Source organism: Bidens hawaiensis, unplaced genomic scaffold (assembly GCF_021521415.1).
Source record: "Bidens hawaiensis isolate Kalapana, Puna unplaced genomic scaffold, B.hawaiensis_p1.1 tig00012010_1, whole genome shotgun sequence".
In the NCBI taxonomy this organism is placed as follows: domain Eukaryota; kingdom Viridiplantae; phylum Streptophyta; class Magnoliopsida; order Asterales; family Asteraceae; genus Bidens; species Bidens hawaiensis.
In genome coordinates this window covers 188,989-211,287 of record NW_027491964.1, presented here as the reverse complement: position 1 = coordinate 211,287, position 22,299 = coordinate 188,989, and the positions used below count along the sequence as shown (strand labels likewise).

General features: G+C 32.8%; 1 protein-coding gene and 3 pseudogenes across 3 annotated transcripts in view; 3 read left to right on the top strand and 1 right to left on the bottom strand.

The window, feature by feature from the left end:
- LOC143539721 (asparagine--tRNA ligase, cytoplasmic 1-like) overlaps positions 1–22,299 on the top strand; it is a 74,375-nt gene that overhangs the window by 4,180 nt on the left and 47,896 nt on the right. Inside the window, exon 6 of one of the 2 annotated variants that reach the window (XM_077032952.1) lies at positions 545–733. In XM_077032952.1, coding sequence (XP_076889067.1) covers positions 545–728 — 184 coding nt within the window. In that variant the 3' untranslated portion in view covers positions 729–733. Of the gene's footprint in view, positions 1–544; positions 960–22,299 lie in introns of those variants that run through there. The other variant, XM_077032951.1, reaches the window with a different exon arrangement.
- LOC143539722 (D-amino-acid oxidase-like) lies at positions 960–4,533 on the bottom strand (annotated as a pseudogene). Its single transcript, XR_013136489.1, has 3 exons — positions 4,140–4,533; positions 2,826–3,175; positions 960–1,343 (listed from the first exon to the last, which is right to left on the bottom strand). The product of XR_013136489.1 is annotated as a D-amino-acid oxidase-like (transcript).
- LOC143539752 (transcription factor MYB77 pseudogene) lies at positions 14,853–15,296 on the top strand (annotated as a pseudogene).
- LOC143539751 (transcription factor MYB73 pseudogene) lies at positions 20,043–20,435 on the top strand (annotated as a pseudogene).

Below are 22,299 nucleotides of genomic sequence, written 5' to 3'. Positions count from 1 at the left end.
TAATGCGCATATGGATTTAAAACATATTAACGAAAGTAAACGAAAAACTTAAACAAACGTAATTTAACATAAACGAACTGATATAAACAAACTTAAATGAACGAATGTATAATCGATTTTAACGACAAGACATGTTCATGTTTGTTCGTTTAACTAAACGAGCAAAAATCTTGGTCATGTTCGTTTGTTACCTAAACAAACTGACATAAACGAACTTCCCGCTGCACGGTTCATTGAATGTTTGGTTTGTTTACTAGCCTAATGAGAAGCATAAACTATTTAGTTTTCTATTTTAATGCTTAAAAATTGATGGCAATATATTCTGATTAATGGGCTTATTTGGGTTGTGTTTGATCTCGAACAAGTCAAAAGAAATAGCTAAAATGCGTTTAAAACCTCAAAAACTTTCTCTGTATTGCCGGATACCTTCTAAATTGTTTTTTTTTAAATTTTAACAAACATAATAATTAATAAACCATTAGCAAGTATCCAAACTCGTCTTTGACCCATATTTTAACATACATAATATTACATGGGTATGCAGGATTCTTGAGATGGGATTGCCACTTGAGCCATACGAGTGGTACCTTGACCTACGTCGTTATGGGACCGTGAAGCATAGTGGGTTTGGTCTAGGGTTCGAGAGGATGATTCTTTTTGCAACCGGGATTGATAATATTAGGGACGTGATCCCATTTCCAAGGTTTCCGGGAAGGGCAGATCTTTAAAGGTACATGAGACGATACAAATACGTATGTTCAGTAGTCACATATGGTTTTCCTTTTGGTTTAGTGCTTATTAGCAAGTTGGTGTTTTCGTTGGTAAAACGGATTTGCATACACGTCTTGCATACACGTCTTTTGCTACTTGCTTGGTGATGTTAAAACACTTTTTTTTATTTAGAAATGTACTTTGTTTTAAAGCGAGTGACGTTAATAGAATGATATTGAAATTTATTATTTCATGATTTTTATCCGTTTACATATCGAATCTAGCTGGACGAAAGCAATTAAGATCAACAATGGTAGCATGGCCATCTAACACAAGCTCGGCCATGGCAACACCGCTAGCCGGACCAAATAGAATGCCCCAATAACCATGTCCACTAGCCGCATAGCACCGCTTCATTCCCGGAACTTCACCCATGACTGGAAGTTCATCCTTGGTGCAAGGCATCAAGCCTGCTTCCTCACTTTTTACCGCCACATTGTCTTTTGCAAGGTAGCTCAAGACCATACCCGCCACATTTTAAAGCATTTCTATAGATTCAGTATCAGGAATAACCAATTCTGGTCCATTTGGGGTCTCGACTTCAACAGACGGTCCACATATATACACATCTCCTGCATCATTCGGTCAACTTTAAACAAAGGCAAATTGGATTTTATTAATACTACCCTTCTGCAGTTGGAATAATAATCACATTTTAGAAAATAGTTTGTCCTAACTTTCACACCAATTGTTCTCCTTGGACATCCCTTTCACACCAAAGTTCCATTTATTTTTAGGGTTTTTTTACCAGAATGAAGATACGAGTTGATTGATGTAAAACTTACCTCGAAACGGTGCTCCAAACAGTTTAACATTTGCTAATTGAAAATTTAAACACCCGAATTGAAGCACTGTTTCATCGTTTTGAGTATCGTTTCAATAAGTTTTACATCAATCGACTTGTATATTTATTCCGATCAAAAGCCTTAGAACATCACTTTGAAATTTGGAAAAAATTTAACGCCGTTAAGTTTTTTTTAACAGGGGTCAAATGTAAACAACTAGTGTGAAATTTAGAACCGGTGACATTTATTTTCTATTTATTTTATGATGTGAGATTATTATCAACTGCATAAAAGATTATTAAAATTCAAATTGCTTAAAAACAAAATTCATGTCTTTGAAGGACTTAACAAAACCATACACAAATTAACATAAGGGTAAAATAGTTTTTATAAAATATTTAACATCTAAGCCTTTTTAAGTTCAATAATAACAATTTCTTATTATTGTTATTTTTATTATTACAATTTTCATCATCATCGTACTCAGTATATCCCACCAATAGCAATGCTATGGTAGGGTCTGAGGAGGGTAAGATGTAGACAGCCTTACCTCTATCCCATAGGGATAGAGAGGCTGCTTCCGGTGAGACCCCCGGCTCGATAGTAGTTTTGAATCAAGCCTTGGACATAAGACACATAACACTCAATCATCGGGACACCGGCTGATTGGTGCATGTGCCCTTGTCTTTCGGCTATCAACGCCACCACATGATGCCTGATTAACCTTCCGCCACTTTTAACGTTATTTTCACGTGATTAGTAAAATAACGTCAAAATTAGTGCAATTTTACTTTTGCCCACCCAAGGGTTCACACATATATACATTATATGTGCGCACCGCAAGCAGGGCGTACATATGATGTATATATGTGTGAACCCTCGGGTGGGCAAAAGTGAAATTGCACTAATTTTGACGTTATTTTACTAATCTCGTGAAAATAACGTTAAAAGTGACGGACGGTTAATCAGGCATCATGTAGTGGCGTTGATAGCCGAAAGACAAGGGTACATGCACCGATCAGCCGGTGTCCCGATGATTGAGTGCTATGTGCCTTATGTCCAAGGCTTGATGCAAAACTACTATCGAGCCGGGGGTCTCACCGGAAGCAGCCTCTCTATCCTTATGGGGTAGAGGTAAGGCTGTCTACATCTTACCCTCCTCAGACCCTACTATAGCTTTGCTATTGGTGGGATATACTGAGTACGATGATGATGATGATGATGATGATGATTTATTATTACAATTTTATTAAAGAATATAGGATTGGGTTGTTGGACGAGGAAAAAAATCCGGATCTACTGGGCCCATATCTTGACCCGGATAATAAGTAGCAAAGAGTGCATGAGGAGTAATGGCATCACTATCTTTGGGTTCCAGTACTACGCTGTGCACCTTCTTACCATACACCTTAAACTAGTCCATGGTCCAAGGGCCAAAACCACCGCATCACCACCAATAACACCACCACCATCCAACTTCACCACCACACCCTCTTCCTCCACCGCCACACCCTCAACTTTCGCCGTCACAACCTCCACCCCATACTTGGTCACTGCCTTGGCTAACAAGGCGCGAGTGAATAGTTGTGGGTCGAGTTGGGCTGTTGTCTCGGTCGTGCCTGAAAGAATTCAAAGAAACGAAACAATAACGTTACTTGATATTTTTTTTAATATACAGAGAGATTACAGTAAAAAATACAACAAAGTAATGATATCGTTGTATATTGAAACAATGATGTTTCAATAAGTATCATAATATTTAAACCCGAGATAGAGTTATAATTAACATTTTTTTGAGAAAATGACAATTTACACATACACACACATATAATGTTAATGTGAGACTAGGCCACTTAATAGAGACATATTATGTCTTTTAAATGGGAGATTTCAGGTTTTAACCTGGCAAAAAGAGTAGGTCAGAATTATTGGTGTAAAGTAGAGTAAGAGTAACATTTATCGTATTTCATGGAATAAAGGAAATACAATTTCTTTAATTTCTCTTCATTTCTTTCCTTAAAATAATCTATGGAATACGATGTTTCAAGGCCGGCCCATAGGGGTGGCGGGGTGGTCGACGGCCACAGGCCCGACACTCGTTAGGCCCGTATTTTTTTTTTAAATTATATTTATTTTTATTAAAAACATATATATATATTTAATGTTTAAGCTTAATTACATGACCACTAATTTGGTCTAGTGGCAAAGGGCTATTACTCTCAACCAAAAGGTTGTGGATTCAAATCTCATTTGATACATGTTTAATCCTATATTTATACAAAATTTTTTTACACAACCCAAATTATAACCAAGTAAACCTATATAAAAATTTAATTGTATAAACCAACAAAATACTCATTTTTAATTAAGGCCAAAAAAATATTTCTCCTTCGGCCCAAAATTTTTTTTGCTTTCTCGGAGCCGGGCCTGCGACGTTTTAAATCAATTTTTTCTCTCATTAAAAATAAACTTGGGAACACAACGTAAATAAGCTTCGCTGATTGTAATAACTAACAAGCAAACTTAAAGATATATAATAAATCAGATGATAATATAACAGATAATAAACTCAGATAACAGTACCAATGATTTCGTCTGGGTTAACTCGACCATCCACCCACGAAGGTAGAATAAGCATTTCAGACGGCGGTTTTGGTTCCGATTCACCAACGGTGATGGTGAGGGTGGTAAGTGGACGATAACCGTAGGATTTCGATCCATTGAGTTCTTCAGCTAGGGAACGATGGAGATTGAAGCTGGCACGAGCCAACAATGAGAGGGGCCCACCATCACACATATGAAGTGCGATGAAGGCGCCCGCTTTGCTTGTTGCGCCACCAGCAATGCATGATCGCTCGATGAGTGTCACAGTCGCGCCTTTCTTGGCTAAAAAGTAAGCCGTACAAACTCCGATTATTCCACCACCGCAAACCACCACCCGTTTGGATGGCTGATCTTGGCCTTGGTTATCATCCATGGATTTATTGGTGTTATGTAACGTTTTTATGACTTTAGAAGTAGTGAACTAGTAAGTTTGACAATATAGCATGTCATGGTCCATGATATATATAGTTATTTATTTAATGTTATTTTAACTTTTACACAATCATATAAAAAGTTAAATATTTGATATAATAAACTTATCAATATATTTATTAATAAAATAAGCTATTTGCTTCAATTTTCACGTTTCATGCATGAAACAACTAGTATTTTTTAAATGCTAAAAAATCTAAAATAATTATTAATTGAAGATCTTCAACAGATACGGCTGCCAACGGTCGAAAACCACTCACCATCTTCGGTTTTACCCGCGCGATTGGTTGGCGACAGTGCACCTGACTAAGCGATGAAGCCAAATAGCTTACCCAGTGACGTCCCAGATACACTTATAAGATTCAAATGATTTTAAGTCATTACAATGAGGAAGATGGATGCCTCGTTGTAATAAGTTAGACAAATGGTTCTATACATGTGCGCACGAAATTCATGATAGAAGTGTTAAACCTAAGAGGTTGGGTGTTCCGTTGTAATATGTTAGACACATCTTTATGTTTGTTTATATATATGCATGTTGATCAAAACTCATTATGTCAGTGTTCAAAATTTATAATTTTGAATACACTATCAAAATAAGTTAGACACATTATTGTAACTTTGATGCAATGTTTTAATAATTTTGATGCACCTATCAAGTATTTTGCACACAATGTTTAATAATTATAAAGATATTCTATTTTCAGAATAAATTAGTATTTGCTTCAATTTTCACGTTTCATGCATGCAACTAGTATAGTTTTTAATAGCCTAAAAGATCTAAGATAATGATTGATGGACGATTGTAGATCTTCAACGGATACTATTTTTATTTATTTTTATTATTTTTTTACAAAGAACTGCCTTTTATAAAAGGCGACAGATTTACAAGACGCCATATCAAATAAAAAACAACAAAATAGTTCAAAAAGAGAAATTACACGAATCTTTCAAATTTAAGGACTTAAATGAGAATCTATTTCTTATTCATACGCACACACGCCAAAGATTTAACGTCTTCAATAGTCACCTTACTGATTAGAATCTCCTTCCCTTAGAAAACGCCTTCATTTATTCCTCTCCATATATGCCAACAAACTATATTATGATCCCTTGAAGAATTAATCTTCTTTTTAACGCATAAAGGTGCGGTTTTATGTATAACAAGTAAATCACAAACCGAGAAAACGGACATAGGGGGCATTTACACCACGAGCTAACCAACTGCCATATCCGATTTGCAAACTCACACGATGTTAGTAAATGTGCAGTTGTTTTAGTAGCTTCATCACAAAAAAGGCAGCCTCGTGGTCTCGATTGAAATATTTCTATGAAAAAGCCAACCCGAGTTGAGATACTATTCATTTCCGCTTTCTACATAAAGACATACCCACCTTTTTTATCACCCAATTATTTCAACTAATAACAAAAGGCTAGTTTGCACGAGATGCATAAACCAAATTATAAACACTTAAAAATTTATGATGATTGTAAATTTGTATTATAAAATTCGTCACATTGAGGTGTCATTGCCTTAGTTTAATTGGATCATTTTATCAATCATGAATGAGAAATAAAAATTAATTAATGTTTTTATTTTTTTATGTTTACAAATCATGTGTTTAATAAAATTAATTAATGTATATTATTTGTGTTTGCAAAATGCAAATCATGTGTTTAATTTCAGCAACATTTAAAATTTTATTTTGTATTTTTTCAGTTTAAAATGTAAAGCAACTTCATTTGTTTTTTGGTGCTGAAGCCAAAATCAGTCGATATAATTGAATTAACAAACACTACCAAGTATAGTGTTGTTAAAACAGGTCTTATCGTGTTTAATATGTTAGAGATAACACAAGTATCAAACATGAATATAACTCGTTTAACTACTTTATATTTCATGTCTATAACACTGCTTTAGTTTCATGTACCAAAAGAAGAAATGACAGAGCTTGACCTACAATTATTTAAAAAAAATTAAAAAAAAATCACATGACATACCTTTTGATTTAAAGATTTAATCGTGTTTTAAATATATGCCCAATTAACAATAGCCTAAATATACCCTTTCCCTTGTTATACCTTTCTTGAAGGAATCATGTAAAAAAAATTATTCCCCTCTACAAATCATTATTTTTAAAAAGGTTTATATTTAAATTATAACAGGCTTTTCTCTGAAATAAACAAAAAGATGTTTTAAAAAATTAAATAAAAATGCATTGTTTTAGTAATTTAAACGTTCTTTTAAAAAAAATTGTTACAATTTTTTTCTTAAAATAAAAACACCTGAACTAATTTTAATTTCTATGAAGTGTTCCGGGTCAGTTGGTTTCATATCATGGTTAGGCCCAAAAATTACCTCATCACCAGCCCATTTCTAAACCCAAGATTTTAGTTGGGCTGGGCCCTTCTTGCTTAACCCAGATTCTAAATGGGTTTCTAAAAGATGTAAAGATCTGTGAGTGTGGACTTTGGATGAGTGGATCATGTGATTTCACCGATACTTTTAACAACAAACCCAAAACAAAAAAAAAAAAACAAAACGAATAAAATAAAAAATGCATATGTTCCTAATAAATTCTGTAAACTTAAATACTTGTGAGAAAATAATATAAGTGGAACATGTTAATTACTTGGTCGTGCTAAATGACAACTTTTAAAACCACTACTTGTAAAATATAAATCATTACTCATTAAAAATAGTTTACTTGAATAAAAATTCAAATTTTAATAGCCATTACGTATCGGATTTATAAAATATGCATATTGAAAGTTAAATTTTATTTAGTTACAAAAATGCTTCAATTAAACAGTTATATCTAGAACAATGATGGTAATTAGTATGCATCAAATAGATGTTTCCTAGCTTTGTCATATATAAACAAGTGTATATCGATCGCGTTAAATGTTTCTTATAACTTGCTTATTACACAAGTTTGTGTTAATGTATAAAAGAAATGATACGTTTATTTGAAGTGTTGTGCTCAAGTTTAATAGTTGTATTAAAGGGGTTACATGTTTTAAACAGGCGAAATGTGTTACCACTACATAATATGGTACGGGATGGTATGGCATGATATGGTATAGTATGATATGAGTAATATGATATGATAGTGCGCGTTACCACTGCATGTTATGGTATGGTATGTTATGATATGTACGTTATGATAATATTAGAAAATCAATTATTAAATAAATAAAAATAATAATAATAATTACAATGATAATAAGCAAGTTATATGTAAAAATAACTATACAGTTCTTTTACTTATTTATTTAAAGTCATGTATATGTTAATCACCCGTATAAGCGATATCCTTACATTATTCACGGTTAAAAATGTATAGCGTTGTCTGCTAAATAATGAAGGTAATGTAGGAAACTAGCAATTAACCAATGTTTTAAAAACCGTAGTTTTACTTATACTATATTAAATAAAGAATAGTATAATCGGTTGAACTGAGTTGTACCGAAGATTCAACCGAGTTGAATAAGTTACCCTATAATTTTATATAAACGCAACTTTCAACTAAAAAGTTAGCCCACAATTACATGACTCAATTATAAAAATAATCCAAAAGCTAATTCGTAATAAAAAATAATACAAAGGTACTTGATTTAAAATAAAGTTTAAAAATAAAATAAAATTTGTGTAATAGGTTTATGACATCGTTTACCGGTTTGCTCATTTTAATTTTATATGCTAGCTTTAAAGTCATTTTTAAAATACTTGGGCCGTAAAAAGTATCAAAAATTTATTGGGCTTAAAACCGGTGTGCCGGCTTAAACCGACATTTAAAAAAACGACTGTTCGATGCTCTAGCAAACCGCCTAAAAATAAAGGGTTTTAAATACCGACTACTTATTCGAAACCCGATATAACCGGCTCAAAAGACCGGTACGAACCGGTTTTTAAAACACTACAATTAACTCCACATAATTTAAATTACTTGTGAATAAATATGGAATACTAATAAAAAATTTGAAATCATTTAATATTTAGTTTCCACAGTTCCAAGAGGGCAAAAAAGGTAATTTTCAACTTTAAACAATTAAATTAAAAAGAGATAATATTTAAATTATTATTAAAGTATCAACTCGTAAAATACAAGCACGTGCAATTGGGGTGTCAGTTTCATCGTACAATGATTACAAGAGTCAAAAAGCTATCTGGATTCCTTCCTTAAAAGTACTTTATTATCTATCGTTTTCATCAACAACCAACTTTTCTTTTCCTTTTTTGTTTTTCTTTATGGAATATTAACACACAAAATTATTATTTCATCAAAACACAAAATTTCAATTAATAATATACGACTACTAGAATTTCCTCATTTGTTACGGCAAATATTCAGTGGTTATCTATTTAGTTCATTACGATATCAATCTAGTATCGACACTTGGTATCAGGGCCGGCTCTGAAAATTCACGTGCCTCGGTCGAGCCGAATAAATTATGCCCCTTAAACCTTAACATACTAATAATGTAAACACATTTTTTATACGTCGATTAAAATGATAGCGATTAACATAAAAATTAGAAAATCATGATATTATAATGAGTTTATAACACACTTAATAGATTAATAGGTAATTAAGGATTTGTGAAGTTCTCATAACATTTTTTATAATAAATTGGTCAATTAACTCTTCGCAATTTATGCTCTCTAATGTTCCGTTCTTGATAACTTTCATCGCCAACCCGCTAAGTCTTTTTTGAGGCGTTTTGGGTCGAAAATAAGATTTCAATAACTATAATTTTGAAAAACTCATATTTTCAAATGCTACCGTGACTGCTGGTGTTCGAAGTCGACGTGGTTGCTGGTCTTCGAAGTCGATTTTGCTATTATCGTGCATATTCGTTTCTTCTATTTATTTAACTTATAATGATTAATTAAAAGTACTTGGCATTTTTCAAATTTTAGTAGGCCTATAAGTCTTTGGTTAATTAAAAAAAAAATGAGGTCTAAAAGATGTTTGAGTAATATAAAAATAATGATTATAAACATTCGGGTATTCTACATATATAACATCAGGAATTTGTAAAAAAATTGTGACAAAAAAAAACGTGCCACGGCCAGTCGCCCGCTTTGCACACCCCAAGAGCCGGCCATGCTTGGTATAACAATTAAAAGATTAAAACCTAAAAAATAATTCTGTGATATGATCAAAAGGATATTGACACTTGTTTAACATCGATTTAAACCCCAAAAAAATAAATATCGGCTATGGAGTCGAAACTAGTGATTCCGGTACCAACTTTGTTAGGTTGGAATTGACGCGGTACATATATTGTTATGATGGCATTGGTTCGGTTTGTCATGACGCAGGTACATTACTGACTCTCGCAACATGTTAGGATGTATAAAAGACAAATTATTGCAAATACAATCCTGTTTTCAATGAAATCAGAAACAATAAATATTGATAGCACGCGCCACCAAAGTTTTTCATACGATATCGGTTCAACTCGTCGCGATAAGAACAAAAAGTCAATTCTATTTGAATAGTTCGATTTTACACAAAACTTTTATCGATACATTGATATACTAAGAATCTCACAATTTTATGTACATATATAGAATTTGATAAAACATTACTTTTTATTATTATAAACGAAATGGTAAACTATGTCAATTTATTTTTATTTTTTAAAAACAAAATACAATGTATCATTGATAATAAGCACGTTGATAAATCTGCCATATGAAATTTAACAAAACTAATTTAGGTGTTTTTTTAACAACCAACAAAAATTAATAAAACTTTAACAAGACGTTAGAAACCATCCATTACAACCACTAAGAAAAAGCATGGCGCAAGCTACTACAACCAACAGCCACCCACCCCATAATATCTCAAAAGTCTATCACAAATGATAATTGAAAACTTTATCTATCCTCCTAAGAATGCCTTGACTTATATATTTTTAACCCAAAAATAACTGAGCTCTTTAATTTCTTCTAACAACTTATTTAATTGAATTGGAATCCCTTTGTAAACCAAGACATTCCGTTTCTTTCAAATACACCACATCACAACGAAGCATACTACATCGCAATCAAGCAACTAATTTAGGTGTTAATAGGACATGATAAGATGATAAATACACTGGTGGGACTTTAATTGGTTTTGCCACGTGTTAATATTGTTTTAATGCCTTAAATTTCCAAATACTATAGATTAAGACGTAAACTATTATTTAACTGTCTTTAGTAGGGTGTGCGTGGTGCGGTTTTCAGCAAAAACCAAACTTCGGTTTTTGGAGTTTTTGAAACTGTCCGGTTTCGGGTTTTCGGTTTTCATAAATTGGCAAAAAATAAAGAATTTAGGTATAAATAATTTTGTTAACTGTAAAATAATAGACTATTATGCATTTGACCAAAATTATTTGAGTTACATTTACTAAATTCTTATAATACATAATATAAAATATGAAAAACAAAAATTTAGGGATTCGGTCTGGTTCGGTTTTTATTACATGTAAAACCATGTGTGTTCAGTTTTTACAAAAACATAAAATCAAACCGTTGGTTTTTGTTTTGGTTCATTTTTTTCGGTTTGGATTTTTTGGTTTCGAATCAGTTTTTCGGTTTCTTGCACACCCTTAGTCTCCAAGATTAATGCCAACAGCCAACCTGCAATCCAAGACACCAATTCTCACGGATGCTAACCCATTTAGTTCATAGTCCAAACGTTCTACCTTTGTAGTGCCAGGGGATATTGAAATTTGAACACATACGTGAGCTCGTTTCGGTACAATTTAATTCCAAGACTATAAAGTCTAACTAAATGGCTACCATCAAATTCACAGAGTTTCATATAATACATGTGAAAACACAAAGGTTAGGGGAGATGAAGAAAACCAAGAGTGTTTATAGGTATTAGACGAGAATAACTGATATTTGTTACCATTTATACGTTTGAAAAAAGGTTCACGTCTTGTACTATGTTTACTAGGTTTTGGTAAGTGTTGTTTGGAAGAAAATATCCGACGCAGAATGGTCGAACTGATTAACGACAAAAATTCGAATGGAACATTGTTCACATCTTATTTTACAAAAACTGGCGACGGATTACCGAAAAAAATAAATAGAAAACCGTTTCACACAACGAACACATAAAATCTTGAGTGATCAAAATCTTATATGATATCTTATCTTTAATTACTGTTGACGGTGGATTCCCGATGCGTCATCCATCTAAAAATAGGTCCAACAAACAACCAGATAATTTGGACATGTATTTATATACATTTTTAACCAACGCTGGATTTATAAGAAAATTTTATAGGACTCCAAAGAAAAACTTTTGGACATAGAGGTAACCTAAATTTCTAATAACTTTGTTATTTTAATTTACTAGTTTATTAGTTAGTTTGCTTTTTTTTATAGTAAACTTCTACAACTCTAAAGCTACATCAATATTTATATAATTTGTATATACGATGGTACTTAAACCCTTATTACATGAAAAAGATTTATATAAACACCTTAATATCATTATGCTACACACCCGTTCTACCTTTCTAGTGTTAGGGGATATTGAAATTTGAACACATACGTGAGCTCGTTTTGGTACAATTTAATTCCAAGACTATAAAGTCTAAATAAATGGCTACCATCAAATTCATATAGTTTTATATAATACATGTGAAAACACGAAGGTTAGGGGAGATGAAGAAAACCAAAAGTGTTTATAGGTATTAGACGAAAATAACTGATATTTGTTACCACTTATACGTTTGAAAAAAGGTTGTTGTCTTGTACTATGTTTAGTAGGTTTTGGTAAGTGTTGTTTGGAAGAAAATATCCGACGTAGAATGGTCAAACTAATTAACGACAAAAATTCGAATGGAACATTGTTCACATCTTATTTACAAAAACTGGCGACGAATTACCGAAAAAAATAAATAGAAAACCGTTTCACACAACAAACACATAATATCTTGAGTGATCAAAATCTTATCTGAAATCTTATCTTTAATTACTGTTGACGGCGGATTCCGATGTGCCATCCATCTAAAAATAGGTCCAACAGACAACCAGATAATCTGGACATGTATTTATATACATTTTTAACCAACGCCGAATTTATAAGAAAATTTTAGATGACTCCAAAGAAACACTTTTGGACCTAGAGGTAAACTAAATTTCTAATAACTTTATTATTTTAATTTACTAGTTTATTAGTTAGTTTGCTTTTTTTTTATAGTAAACTTATACAACTCTAAAGCTACATCAATATTTATATAATTTGTATACGATGATACTTGAACCCTTATTATTTGAAAGAGATTTATACAAACACTTTAATATCATTATGCTACACACCCGTTGATATTTATTAATTAGTTAACTTCTACATTATCAACAAGACATGTAATAACTAACTTCTACATTTAAAACGGTCTAGTGGTAAGGTACCTAAATGGTATTCAAGGGGTTCAAATTAAGTTCATACCTTACTTGGGTAAACATCTTAAATGGCTATCACCATTAAAAACAATAACTTGTTTATATTGTAATTTGATTTGTTATCAATTGTTTTATTTTGTTTATTCGTAACTTAAAAACGTAAAATATCATGTTAAATTTACAGAAGTTGAAATAGGGGGCGCACTACATGCACAATTATTTTGAGCTTGATTCGTGTAACATATGAAAACTCAAACTCGACTTATTTTGAGTTAGTTTCTAAGGTCTCATTTTGGCTAGTGAATAATTTTTCGAGCTCAAAATTGTTTTCGTCTCTACTCTTTTATGTGTACTAATTATTTCTATATTTTATCTATATACATTTATTAATATTATATATATATATATATATATATATATATATATATATATATATAAACTTATTACTTTTATATTAGCACAATATATATTACTTACTTTTTTCTATTATATTTTTTAATACAAAATTTATTATTATATATTTAATAGATAACACATTTCTTTGCCTCTTTAAGAACATTCGCATTTCAATTGAAATCTCTAAATTTACGCTTACTCTATGATATAGAGTATAAAATAAAGATGATAACAAAAACCTCCATCCACTGGACTCACTATTATAAAGAAAATGTTGATTAAGGAAATAGTGGCTCTATATTTAGAGAGCGAAAATCTATATAAACTTGTGTATAAACTGAGAAAAAACAAAAAAAAAATGTTTATTTACAAGATAAAGATGAAAAACAGGTGTGTGAGTTTTTTAATAACTCAACAAAGTAAAAAGTGTTTTTTTATTTAAATTATATAAATAAAGATAGAGACTCGATGAGAATGCTCTAAATTAAATACATTAACCACTTAAACTTGTTTAAACATTGCTAAATGGAAGCTTTTGACAAGCCTATTCTGAGTAGCACATGATTGTCTCAATTTGTTTAGGGAGGGAGGGTGGCTTCTCTCAAATACTCGAATACCTACCCACCATACTGCCATATGATTTACACCATCTACTATTTCAAAACCACTTAAGCCACATGCATCACTCTTCTCAAATACATTGATTTTTTAATTTTAATTTTATAAACACAAATATAGAAGGGTAACATAAATAAATACCAAAAATATATTGAAATAAAAAATAAATAAAACATTCATTAATATTTAAAGTTTACATACATAAACAAAATAATTAAAAAACAATTAATAACAAAAAGACAAGAAAAAATAAAACTTCATTTACTTCACCTCTCTCTAGCTTTTTACACAATTACTTACATCTCTCTCTCTCTCGTAGGTACCCGAAATCTACATTAAACTATCGGCGACTGCATTCACCGCGCGGGTACCACACTTGGAAACTGGGTACCCGCGGGTGCTCTACTCCTTTGGTATAATTTTTCAAATTTTTAAACACCCAATACTCTAATCCTAAATTAATTTAACTCGCTTACCTCAGCGTTTGAACCATTGACCTCTAAACTAGAAAACACCTGTTACACACCCGCATATCTTTGTGCCAAGTGTAATCTTTGTGCCAAGTGTACTTTGGTTAGAGAGTGATATACTATGTAAGAATGTTTTGATGTGACAAGTGTCCATTAGCAAGCTAATTAGCAAATGCAACTGCTTGCTTGAGTCTCATAAATGGTCACCCTATTATGTCACCAGCACATTGTTTTCTCACTGGCCCCATAACATAAAAACCACCATTCACCCATCTTTATCACACATCCCAAAGATCACATGTTCTCACCCTAAATTCTCACTTAAAATAATAATAATAATAATAACTTCCAAACTTTCTTATGGCCAGAACTTTGTGGACAGAACAAGAACATGAACAGCTTAAGCGCCTTGTTAACATTCATGGGACTGGGAATTGGTCGATTATTGGCAATTCTATGGCTACCAGAAACCGCAAGGCGTGTAGGTTGCGGTGGTTCAATTATCTGTCGCAAGATGTGAACCATGGTGCGTTCTCTCCCGAAGAAGACGAGTTTATTATCCAGGAACAAGCCCGGTTGGGTAACAAATGGGCTACCATTGCCCGGAATTTACCGGGTAGGACCGATAACGCGGTTAAGAACCGCTGGAACTTGACTTTGAAGCGGAAACAAAATTCGTTGCAATGTTCTCAGCCCGTGCTAGCGATACCATCACCCCTTATTATAAGTCAAGAAGCAAACCCTAATGGTAATAATGGTAACCCGAAGTCCGGTCCAGTGGGTGAGTCATCCGGATCGAATTAGTTCAAGAAATGATAAAGAAAGAGGTGAAGAAGTACATGGAGGGTGGAAAGTGTGAGGCTAAAATGAGTAAGGCTGATTAATGGAAAGATGGCGGCGGAAAGAGATGAAAGAATAAAATATTTAAGTGTTTTAAGATTCAAGTTTAAGTTTTTATGTGTTTAAGGTCAAGTTTTAAGTTTTTGAGTGTTTTAAAGTTCATGTTTTAAGTTTTTATCAAGTGTTTTAAGGTTCTAAGTTCTAAGTTTTAAGAGAGATGGGGACAGTGTATTGTAATATAAAGTGTGTTATTAGGGAAATAAAGTATGTAAGTTTTATGTCTAAAAAGATTTGAACCTTTTGTGGTATAAATATCTAAGCTATACTTATTTATTCTGAATGTAATTAAATGTAATATCACATATTGGTTGTGAAGACTAACGAATGGTATCAGAGCCAGGGCCGGCCCAGGCCCATGGCAGGGTAGTCGACCGTCATAGGCCCGACCACCCGATAAGTCCGAAAATTTTAATTTTTTTTATATTTTATAAAAAAAATTTGTTTAGGCCCATGTGTAAATTGTATACAGCCCAGTCTTCTGAAAATTTGTTCAGGCCCATTTAGTGATTAACGATTCATGGAACGGAAGTACGGAACTACGGAAGTATGAAAGGTTTTTTAAAATTTCATACCAGAGACTAGAGTAACCAGACCACTAGACCAGACACCACAAAAACTCCAAAAGGTAGCCAGCCACCAACCACCGCGTCACCGTGACCGCCGGCAGCCAGCCAGCCACCAGACACCAGTACCACCACCGCAGCCGGCTCCAAAGTCCAACCCTGCTCCGACAGTCCGACTCCGTCGAGTCGTCGAGCTACCAGCGCCAGGTTAGTTCTGAGTTCTAACAATCTGACTTCTTGTTTATTTGTTTAGTTTTATACTTATATTATAAAAGTTAGTGAGTTAGGGAGTTAGCTAGTTAGGGTTAGTAACAGACTAACAGTTGTCAGTTTTATTATAAAGGTTGTTGAATTGTTGTTTATCAGTTTATGTCAACAGTAAGTTTGATTGTTAATTGTTACTTTGTTTTTGTTTATTGAATTAACACATATATATATATATATTATCTTTTAGGAAAATGCCTCCTAAATACAAATACCTATCCGGTAATGAAAAACGCAAAAAGAGGAAACGTGACGAAGAAATAAGAAAGTGATGCGTTGAGAGTGATGGCTTGGCGATGATATCTATTGAGAGTGATGTGTTGGAAAGCATAGATTATCAAGAATTGATCGAGAGTTTTGCTTCAAAGAATGCAAGGCGAGCATCGCTTTTCGTTTAGGTATGTAAATTAGATTATTTTGCTACAATATTTATGTTTTGTGTATTGAAATTAATATTATCATTGTATGATTTGCTTTTTTATTTGCGTTATTGAATTTATATTTTACTTAAGTCTTAAGGCCCAAATTTAGATTCGCCTTCGGCCCAAATTGTTTTTGTGTTTCTCGAAGCCGGGCCTGATCAGAGCTAGGGTCTGGACTAGTGTACCAGTGAGGACGCTGAGCTCGTAAAGGCGTGGATTGTAATTTCACACATTGTTTATGAAGGAGAACGAATACTTCTTTTATAATTAGGGGCTTGAAACTTCACCATCATGATATGTATTAAATCCGTAAGACGATGGTGGTACGTCCAAGTTAAAGCGGACAATATCGTTGTGTGATTGCGTTGGGCTATTATTTCCAGTTGGTAAAGACAAAACCTGTAAAACACCTGGGTTTGAAGGACTTGAGTTAAAGTCCCGCATACGACAATGCTTATAAGAAAATAAATCTAATCAAGTTTAATATGATCAGACTTATCTATCTAATTTAGTGAGTTACTTTAAATTTGTACTTATTCTAGCTCCTTGCTAGTTGATAACATTCAATAAAATTAGTTGTTAAAAAAAATCTAATATGAATTAATGAGCGACTGTTCTTGTTTCACTCAAAAAATAATCAAAAAAAAAAATTGATTGTTTTTATGCATCTATATACTATACAAATAATCAGTATCACCGACGTTTGGTATTAATAGCTCAAATCGACGAAATCCAGTAACATACTTAAAAACAATAGAAAAAAAAACTAAGTAAACTGACGATACTTTGTAGCTAATAACTGACAAATAACTTAAAATGGTGAACACATCTATGATCACATATCACCAATGGGTGCTCGATGGGGTAAGTCCAAATTTTCTCATTTTTGGTGAGAACTTATGTAAATGGGAGATCTCACTAATGTGAGGATAAGATTTTTTAATTAAGATTTTTGTCAAACCTTTGTAGTCATTTGTCAGTGGATGTTAACTATCAATGAAACCTACCATAATCTAAAACTCAACATTAACTAGTTCGAACCCATAAATGGTAACAAAACATGGTCGTTCATTTAAGGTTGTTCAAAAAGTTCGCGACTGGTAGCTGAGGATCGTAGCTCGCTCAATAAAAGCTCAAAGAAAAGGCCAGTGGCCCTGGCTCGCTCGAGCTTGTATATCACTTGATAAAAGCCCGCAGTGGTAGCTTGGGTCATGGCTCAACTCATCTAACTTCAAGCTCGAGCTCGAGCATAGTCGAGCTACCTCGTTTAATTTTGAGCCCAACCCTGATTTGACTCGTGCTCGACCCGTGAACAACCCTACATTCATTTTTGTTCTATACATGTAAGTCTACATAGGTAAATTACCATTGGCACACACATATATTTAAGTTTACAATAATTATTCATGTTAGATTGTAATATGTGTAAGTGTAATGTAATTTATTTGTAAGGTGTGAAAATGTAATGCAGTTTATTTGTAAGATATGAAAATATAATGTAATGTATATGCAAGACTTACAGGATAACCATAACCAACCAAAATTGATGCCAATGTTACCTTGCTTAGCCAAATCAACCTACTAATACATTGTAGTTGGTACTCGTATAGGTTATGACTCTAGATATTGAATGTTTGTGTTTTTCTAGGGTGTAAGTGAAGTTTATCTTCTTTATAAGGGGTTTCCATTGGTTATGAAGTTGTTTATGTTTAACATTTATGATCTTAACATTTTCGACCCTTAAACAATATTTTTAGAGTTTTAATGAATGTACATTGATGATGAGATACCATATAGTTGTGGCTAGTAATTCAAGACTAAATAGTCACTAGCTTGATTAAGAAATGAATATTTAGCAAAACATATTTTCGCCACAGACTTTATGTTCAAAATAAATCGAAATATCCTTCGATAGTCGATCTAATATTACAATACACACTCGATGTGAGAGGCGCATTCCGAATTATATGTCAACAATTTCGGATTGAACATAAAGAAATATATCGCGTCACTAGATTCCATATTGGCCATGTGGATTTTAAAGCAGGATATAAGGTATGAGTAGAGCTACATTTAAAGGTAGGGTTTTTAATATCGATAATGTCGCAATCTCAGACTGTTTTAACCATCGGAGCCTCCAAGTGAAAAGTTGGGTGTTATTATTTTTTTTAAGAAACGATAAGAAAGGAGGTGAGCGAGTACATTGTGGGTTTAGAGCATGCACACTAGAAAAAGGCACATGAAACACAGGCGACTCGATCTCGGATCACTCTCCATTTGAAATTTAGGAAGACCTTCTAGAAAATGAATGTATATACTTTAATTTTGTAGTCGGATTTGAACTTAGTTGTTAATTATACAACTTGAAATCTTAAATTTATTTAATTTATACATTGTTACACTCATTCTTTTTTATATACTTATTGTTGCTAAAGTTTCATTTTACTTACCAACTAAAGTGAAGAAAATATAAGTGTACCGACTTCTACACAATTTACTTTGAGACTTGATTTAAAGAGAGTAATCACTATAGTGATGTTACTTCTTCTAACACATGAGGAAAAAAAATAGAATCTCTTTCTTCATATGTTAACATGACTCGTGTGCACCTCCTTTTGTTATTTTTTATCACGAAACCTTTTTTCTTCTCTTTCTTTCGAACCTTTGATCCCTATGTTGTATTGCCATTTTCGCACTTAATCTATATACGATTTGCTTGATTATTTTGTTTCTCCTTCCGCGGGGAAACATGCAATCATCTGTATTCTCATTTTATTGGGTAGTTATGATTTTTATGTCATTAACCCGTAAAATTTTTATTTTTTATTAACTGTTATAATTCATTCTTTAATATACACAAAGATAAAAGTCACAGGTACCCTAAATTATTAGGTTCATAAAGCTACCGCGTTGAGGCGAATTCGAATTTGATCGACACTTATCAGTAAACGGCCATAACAATAGTAACAAATGTATATCTTATAGAAAATAACATTTTTAAAGTGTCATTTATCCGAATGTTGCGGATGCGAGCCGAAAAAAGTCCGATCGATATCGGTTAAGTTTGCTACGATACCGAAAATAAACTCAAAAAATTATTTCATCAAATTAATGGATTTAAAACTAAAAGAAAAACAAAATAAAACATAGTTAAAAATAAAGTAATTTTATTTATTATTTATTGCTTTTGGCTAACTAACCACCTCCATAACGCATGATATAATCATACACATTTTTTTCATAAACTTCGTGAGGCCTACCACATTAAAAAGTGACATCTTCTACCACATTATAAAACCAACATAGACCAATCCATTCACATGTACTATAACATCTTCAATTCACTCTCTCTCTATATATCCTTTCTCAAAATCAACAATTTTATCAATACTTTTATTACTATGGCAGGTAACCCTGTGAATCATGTTGGTCAAGTAAGATCCCAATGGACAGAAGAAGAAGATCAAATGCTTAGGCAACTCATTGACAGGCATGGTGCCAGAAATTGGCCACTTATAAGCCAGTCCATACCTGGCAGGAGTGCTAAATCATGCTGGTCACGATGGCATAACCAGCTATCACCGCTGGTGGACCATCGTGCTTTCACGCCGCAAGAGGACCGGGTGATTATCTATGAACATGCTGTGCATGGTAATCAATGGGCTAATATTGCCCTCCTTTTGCCCGGTCGCACCGGTAACGCTGTTAGAAATCGATGGAACAATACTCTCAAGAAGATGGTGGCGACGGCAGAGGCGGAGGCGGAGGCGGAGGAGGGTGATGGAAGAGATTAATTTGTCTTTGATTTTTGTGTTAAAGAGAGTTTCTAGTTGTAATGTAATAATAATAGACAGTATTATGTTAGTTATTATTATAATAATAAAGAAAGTGTTTATTGTTGTTTAAATTTTCTTCCAAAATAGAATTGAAACAATTAATTTATGGTGGCAAAGAATTTACAACTAATGTATAATAGAATAAGAAAACATAGGTTTATTAAATTGGTATTTAATATGAACAAGGTTGATTAATATTGTGCGGGAGTTTGGTCGGTTTCGGCGTACTTCATATACAAAACGAAAGAGAAAAGCCAAGTAGCATAGTTTTAATATGCCTAAAAGGTATCAACATGTGATTACGTCCATTTTTTTTAATTAAATTTGAATCAGACGATAAAAGGAAACAGATATGGCGGCGGAATTTAATAGGTAATTATTGAGTTCCTTCCGACACTAGGATTCGATATAACGACTGCAAAAGAACTTAAAAAATTAAAGTCGGAATATAAATATAATCTAAAACAATTCTATATTTATATTTATATTTATATTTTTAAAGATATCTTATATTTTTTTTAAAGTATTATGTTATACAAAAGATACTTGGGCACACTTGACATGTGAATTTTGTTCACGTGTTCCATTGTTGAGGTGTAAACTAACTGTCCTTGACTAAGTTCATGTTGGACTTGTTTAACTCAACAGAGCTCAATCTTTATTCATTCTCACGTTCATATCCATAACTTGACTCGTATCTAACTAAAAAGATCCTTCAAAAATGACTAAACTTAACTATGATCTTTTAATTAAACATATTTCCAGCTCTATTTGTTTTGAACTTGATGCCTAAGACGTGCCTCGTGAGTAATTTGCAAACTCGCTTCTTATTCATACTTGAGATGTTTATCATTTGTAATTATAATTATATGCCTAACAAAATTTAAACTAAAACTCGCTCAGCGTAGTTAGCTTTTAGTATGCACGTCAGGTTGGTTACCGGTAACATTTGTGTCAGGAAGGAGTGCATCGGCATGCTATCCGGACTAGTATCTGGCATCTATGTAGGAGTTTTAAGTTTGTTTTTGTTAATGCTAAAGACAAGATGTTCTTTTTCTTATCTTTAGGACTTTGTATGTTAGATCGATACATGCAATCCTAACTCATCACCTAACTCGCAAGGAAGTCCAATAGCACTATCAGTACTTATTGATACATGGATATAATTCGAAGAATTAAAACTTTCCAACAACATGCCTCAATATTCTCAACTATATATATGTCATGCTTCACAAAACAATGTTTCATTCCTTCCAATTTAGACTAGGAAAAGCACATTAGTACTTGTATATATAGTTATGTTAACTTTTGATTAGGAAGGAATACTTATTAATGCAATTTGATCCACTTCTAGACGATGTTACATAGCTTTAATCGAGACAAAAAGAAAATTAACTATCATATCAACACTTATTTTTCAGAAATTTTCATAGTGAAACTTTATATTAAACAAAAGGATTCAAATACAATAGAGAGGTATGAAAGCGGACCTCAATAAACTCCATTGTCAATCATACGAATTGTATCCCTTCTTGGCACTATTTCACTTCTTCTATCTTCTCTTAGGAGAAGAGAAGAAGGAGGGTGCATTGGTGTTACCTTTCTAACACGTGAGAAAAATAAATAAATACACTTTTTTGTCTTCCGGTCTTTGTATCTTGACGTGCGCGCCGCATTTTGTTTAGCAGTCTTTACAATGACGTAATTTTTCAAACACGTGAAAAGGAAAGAAATCTCCGCAACCAACAACATGTATAGCGTGATGTATGTGTTTTGTTTTGTTCTTTTTCTCCTTTACCGTACATGTAACCTCTCAACCGTA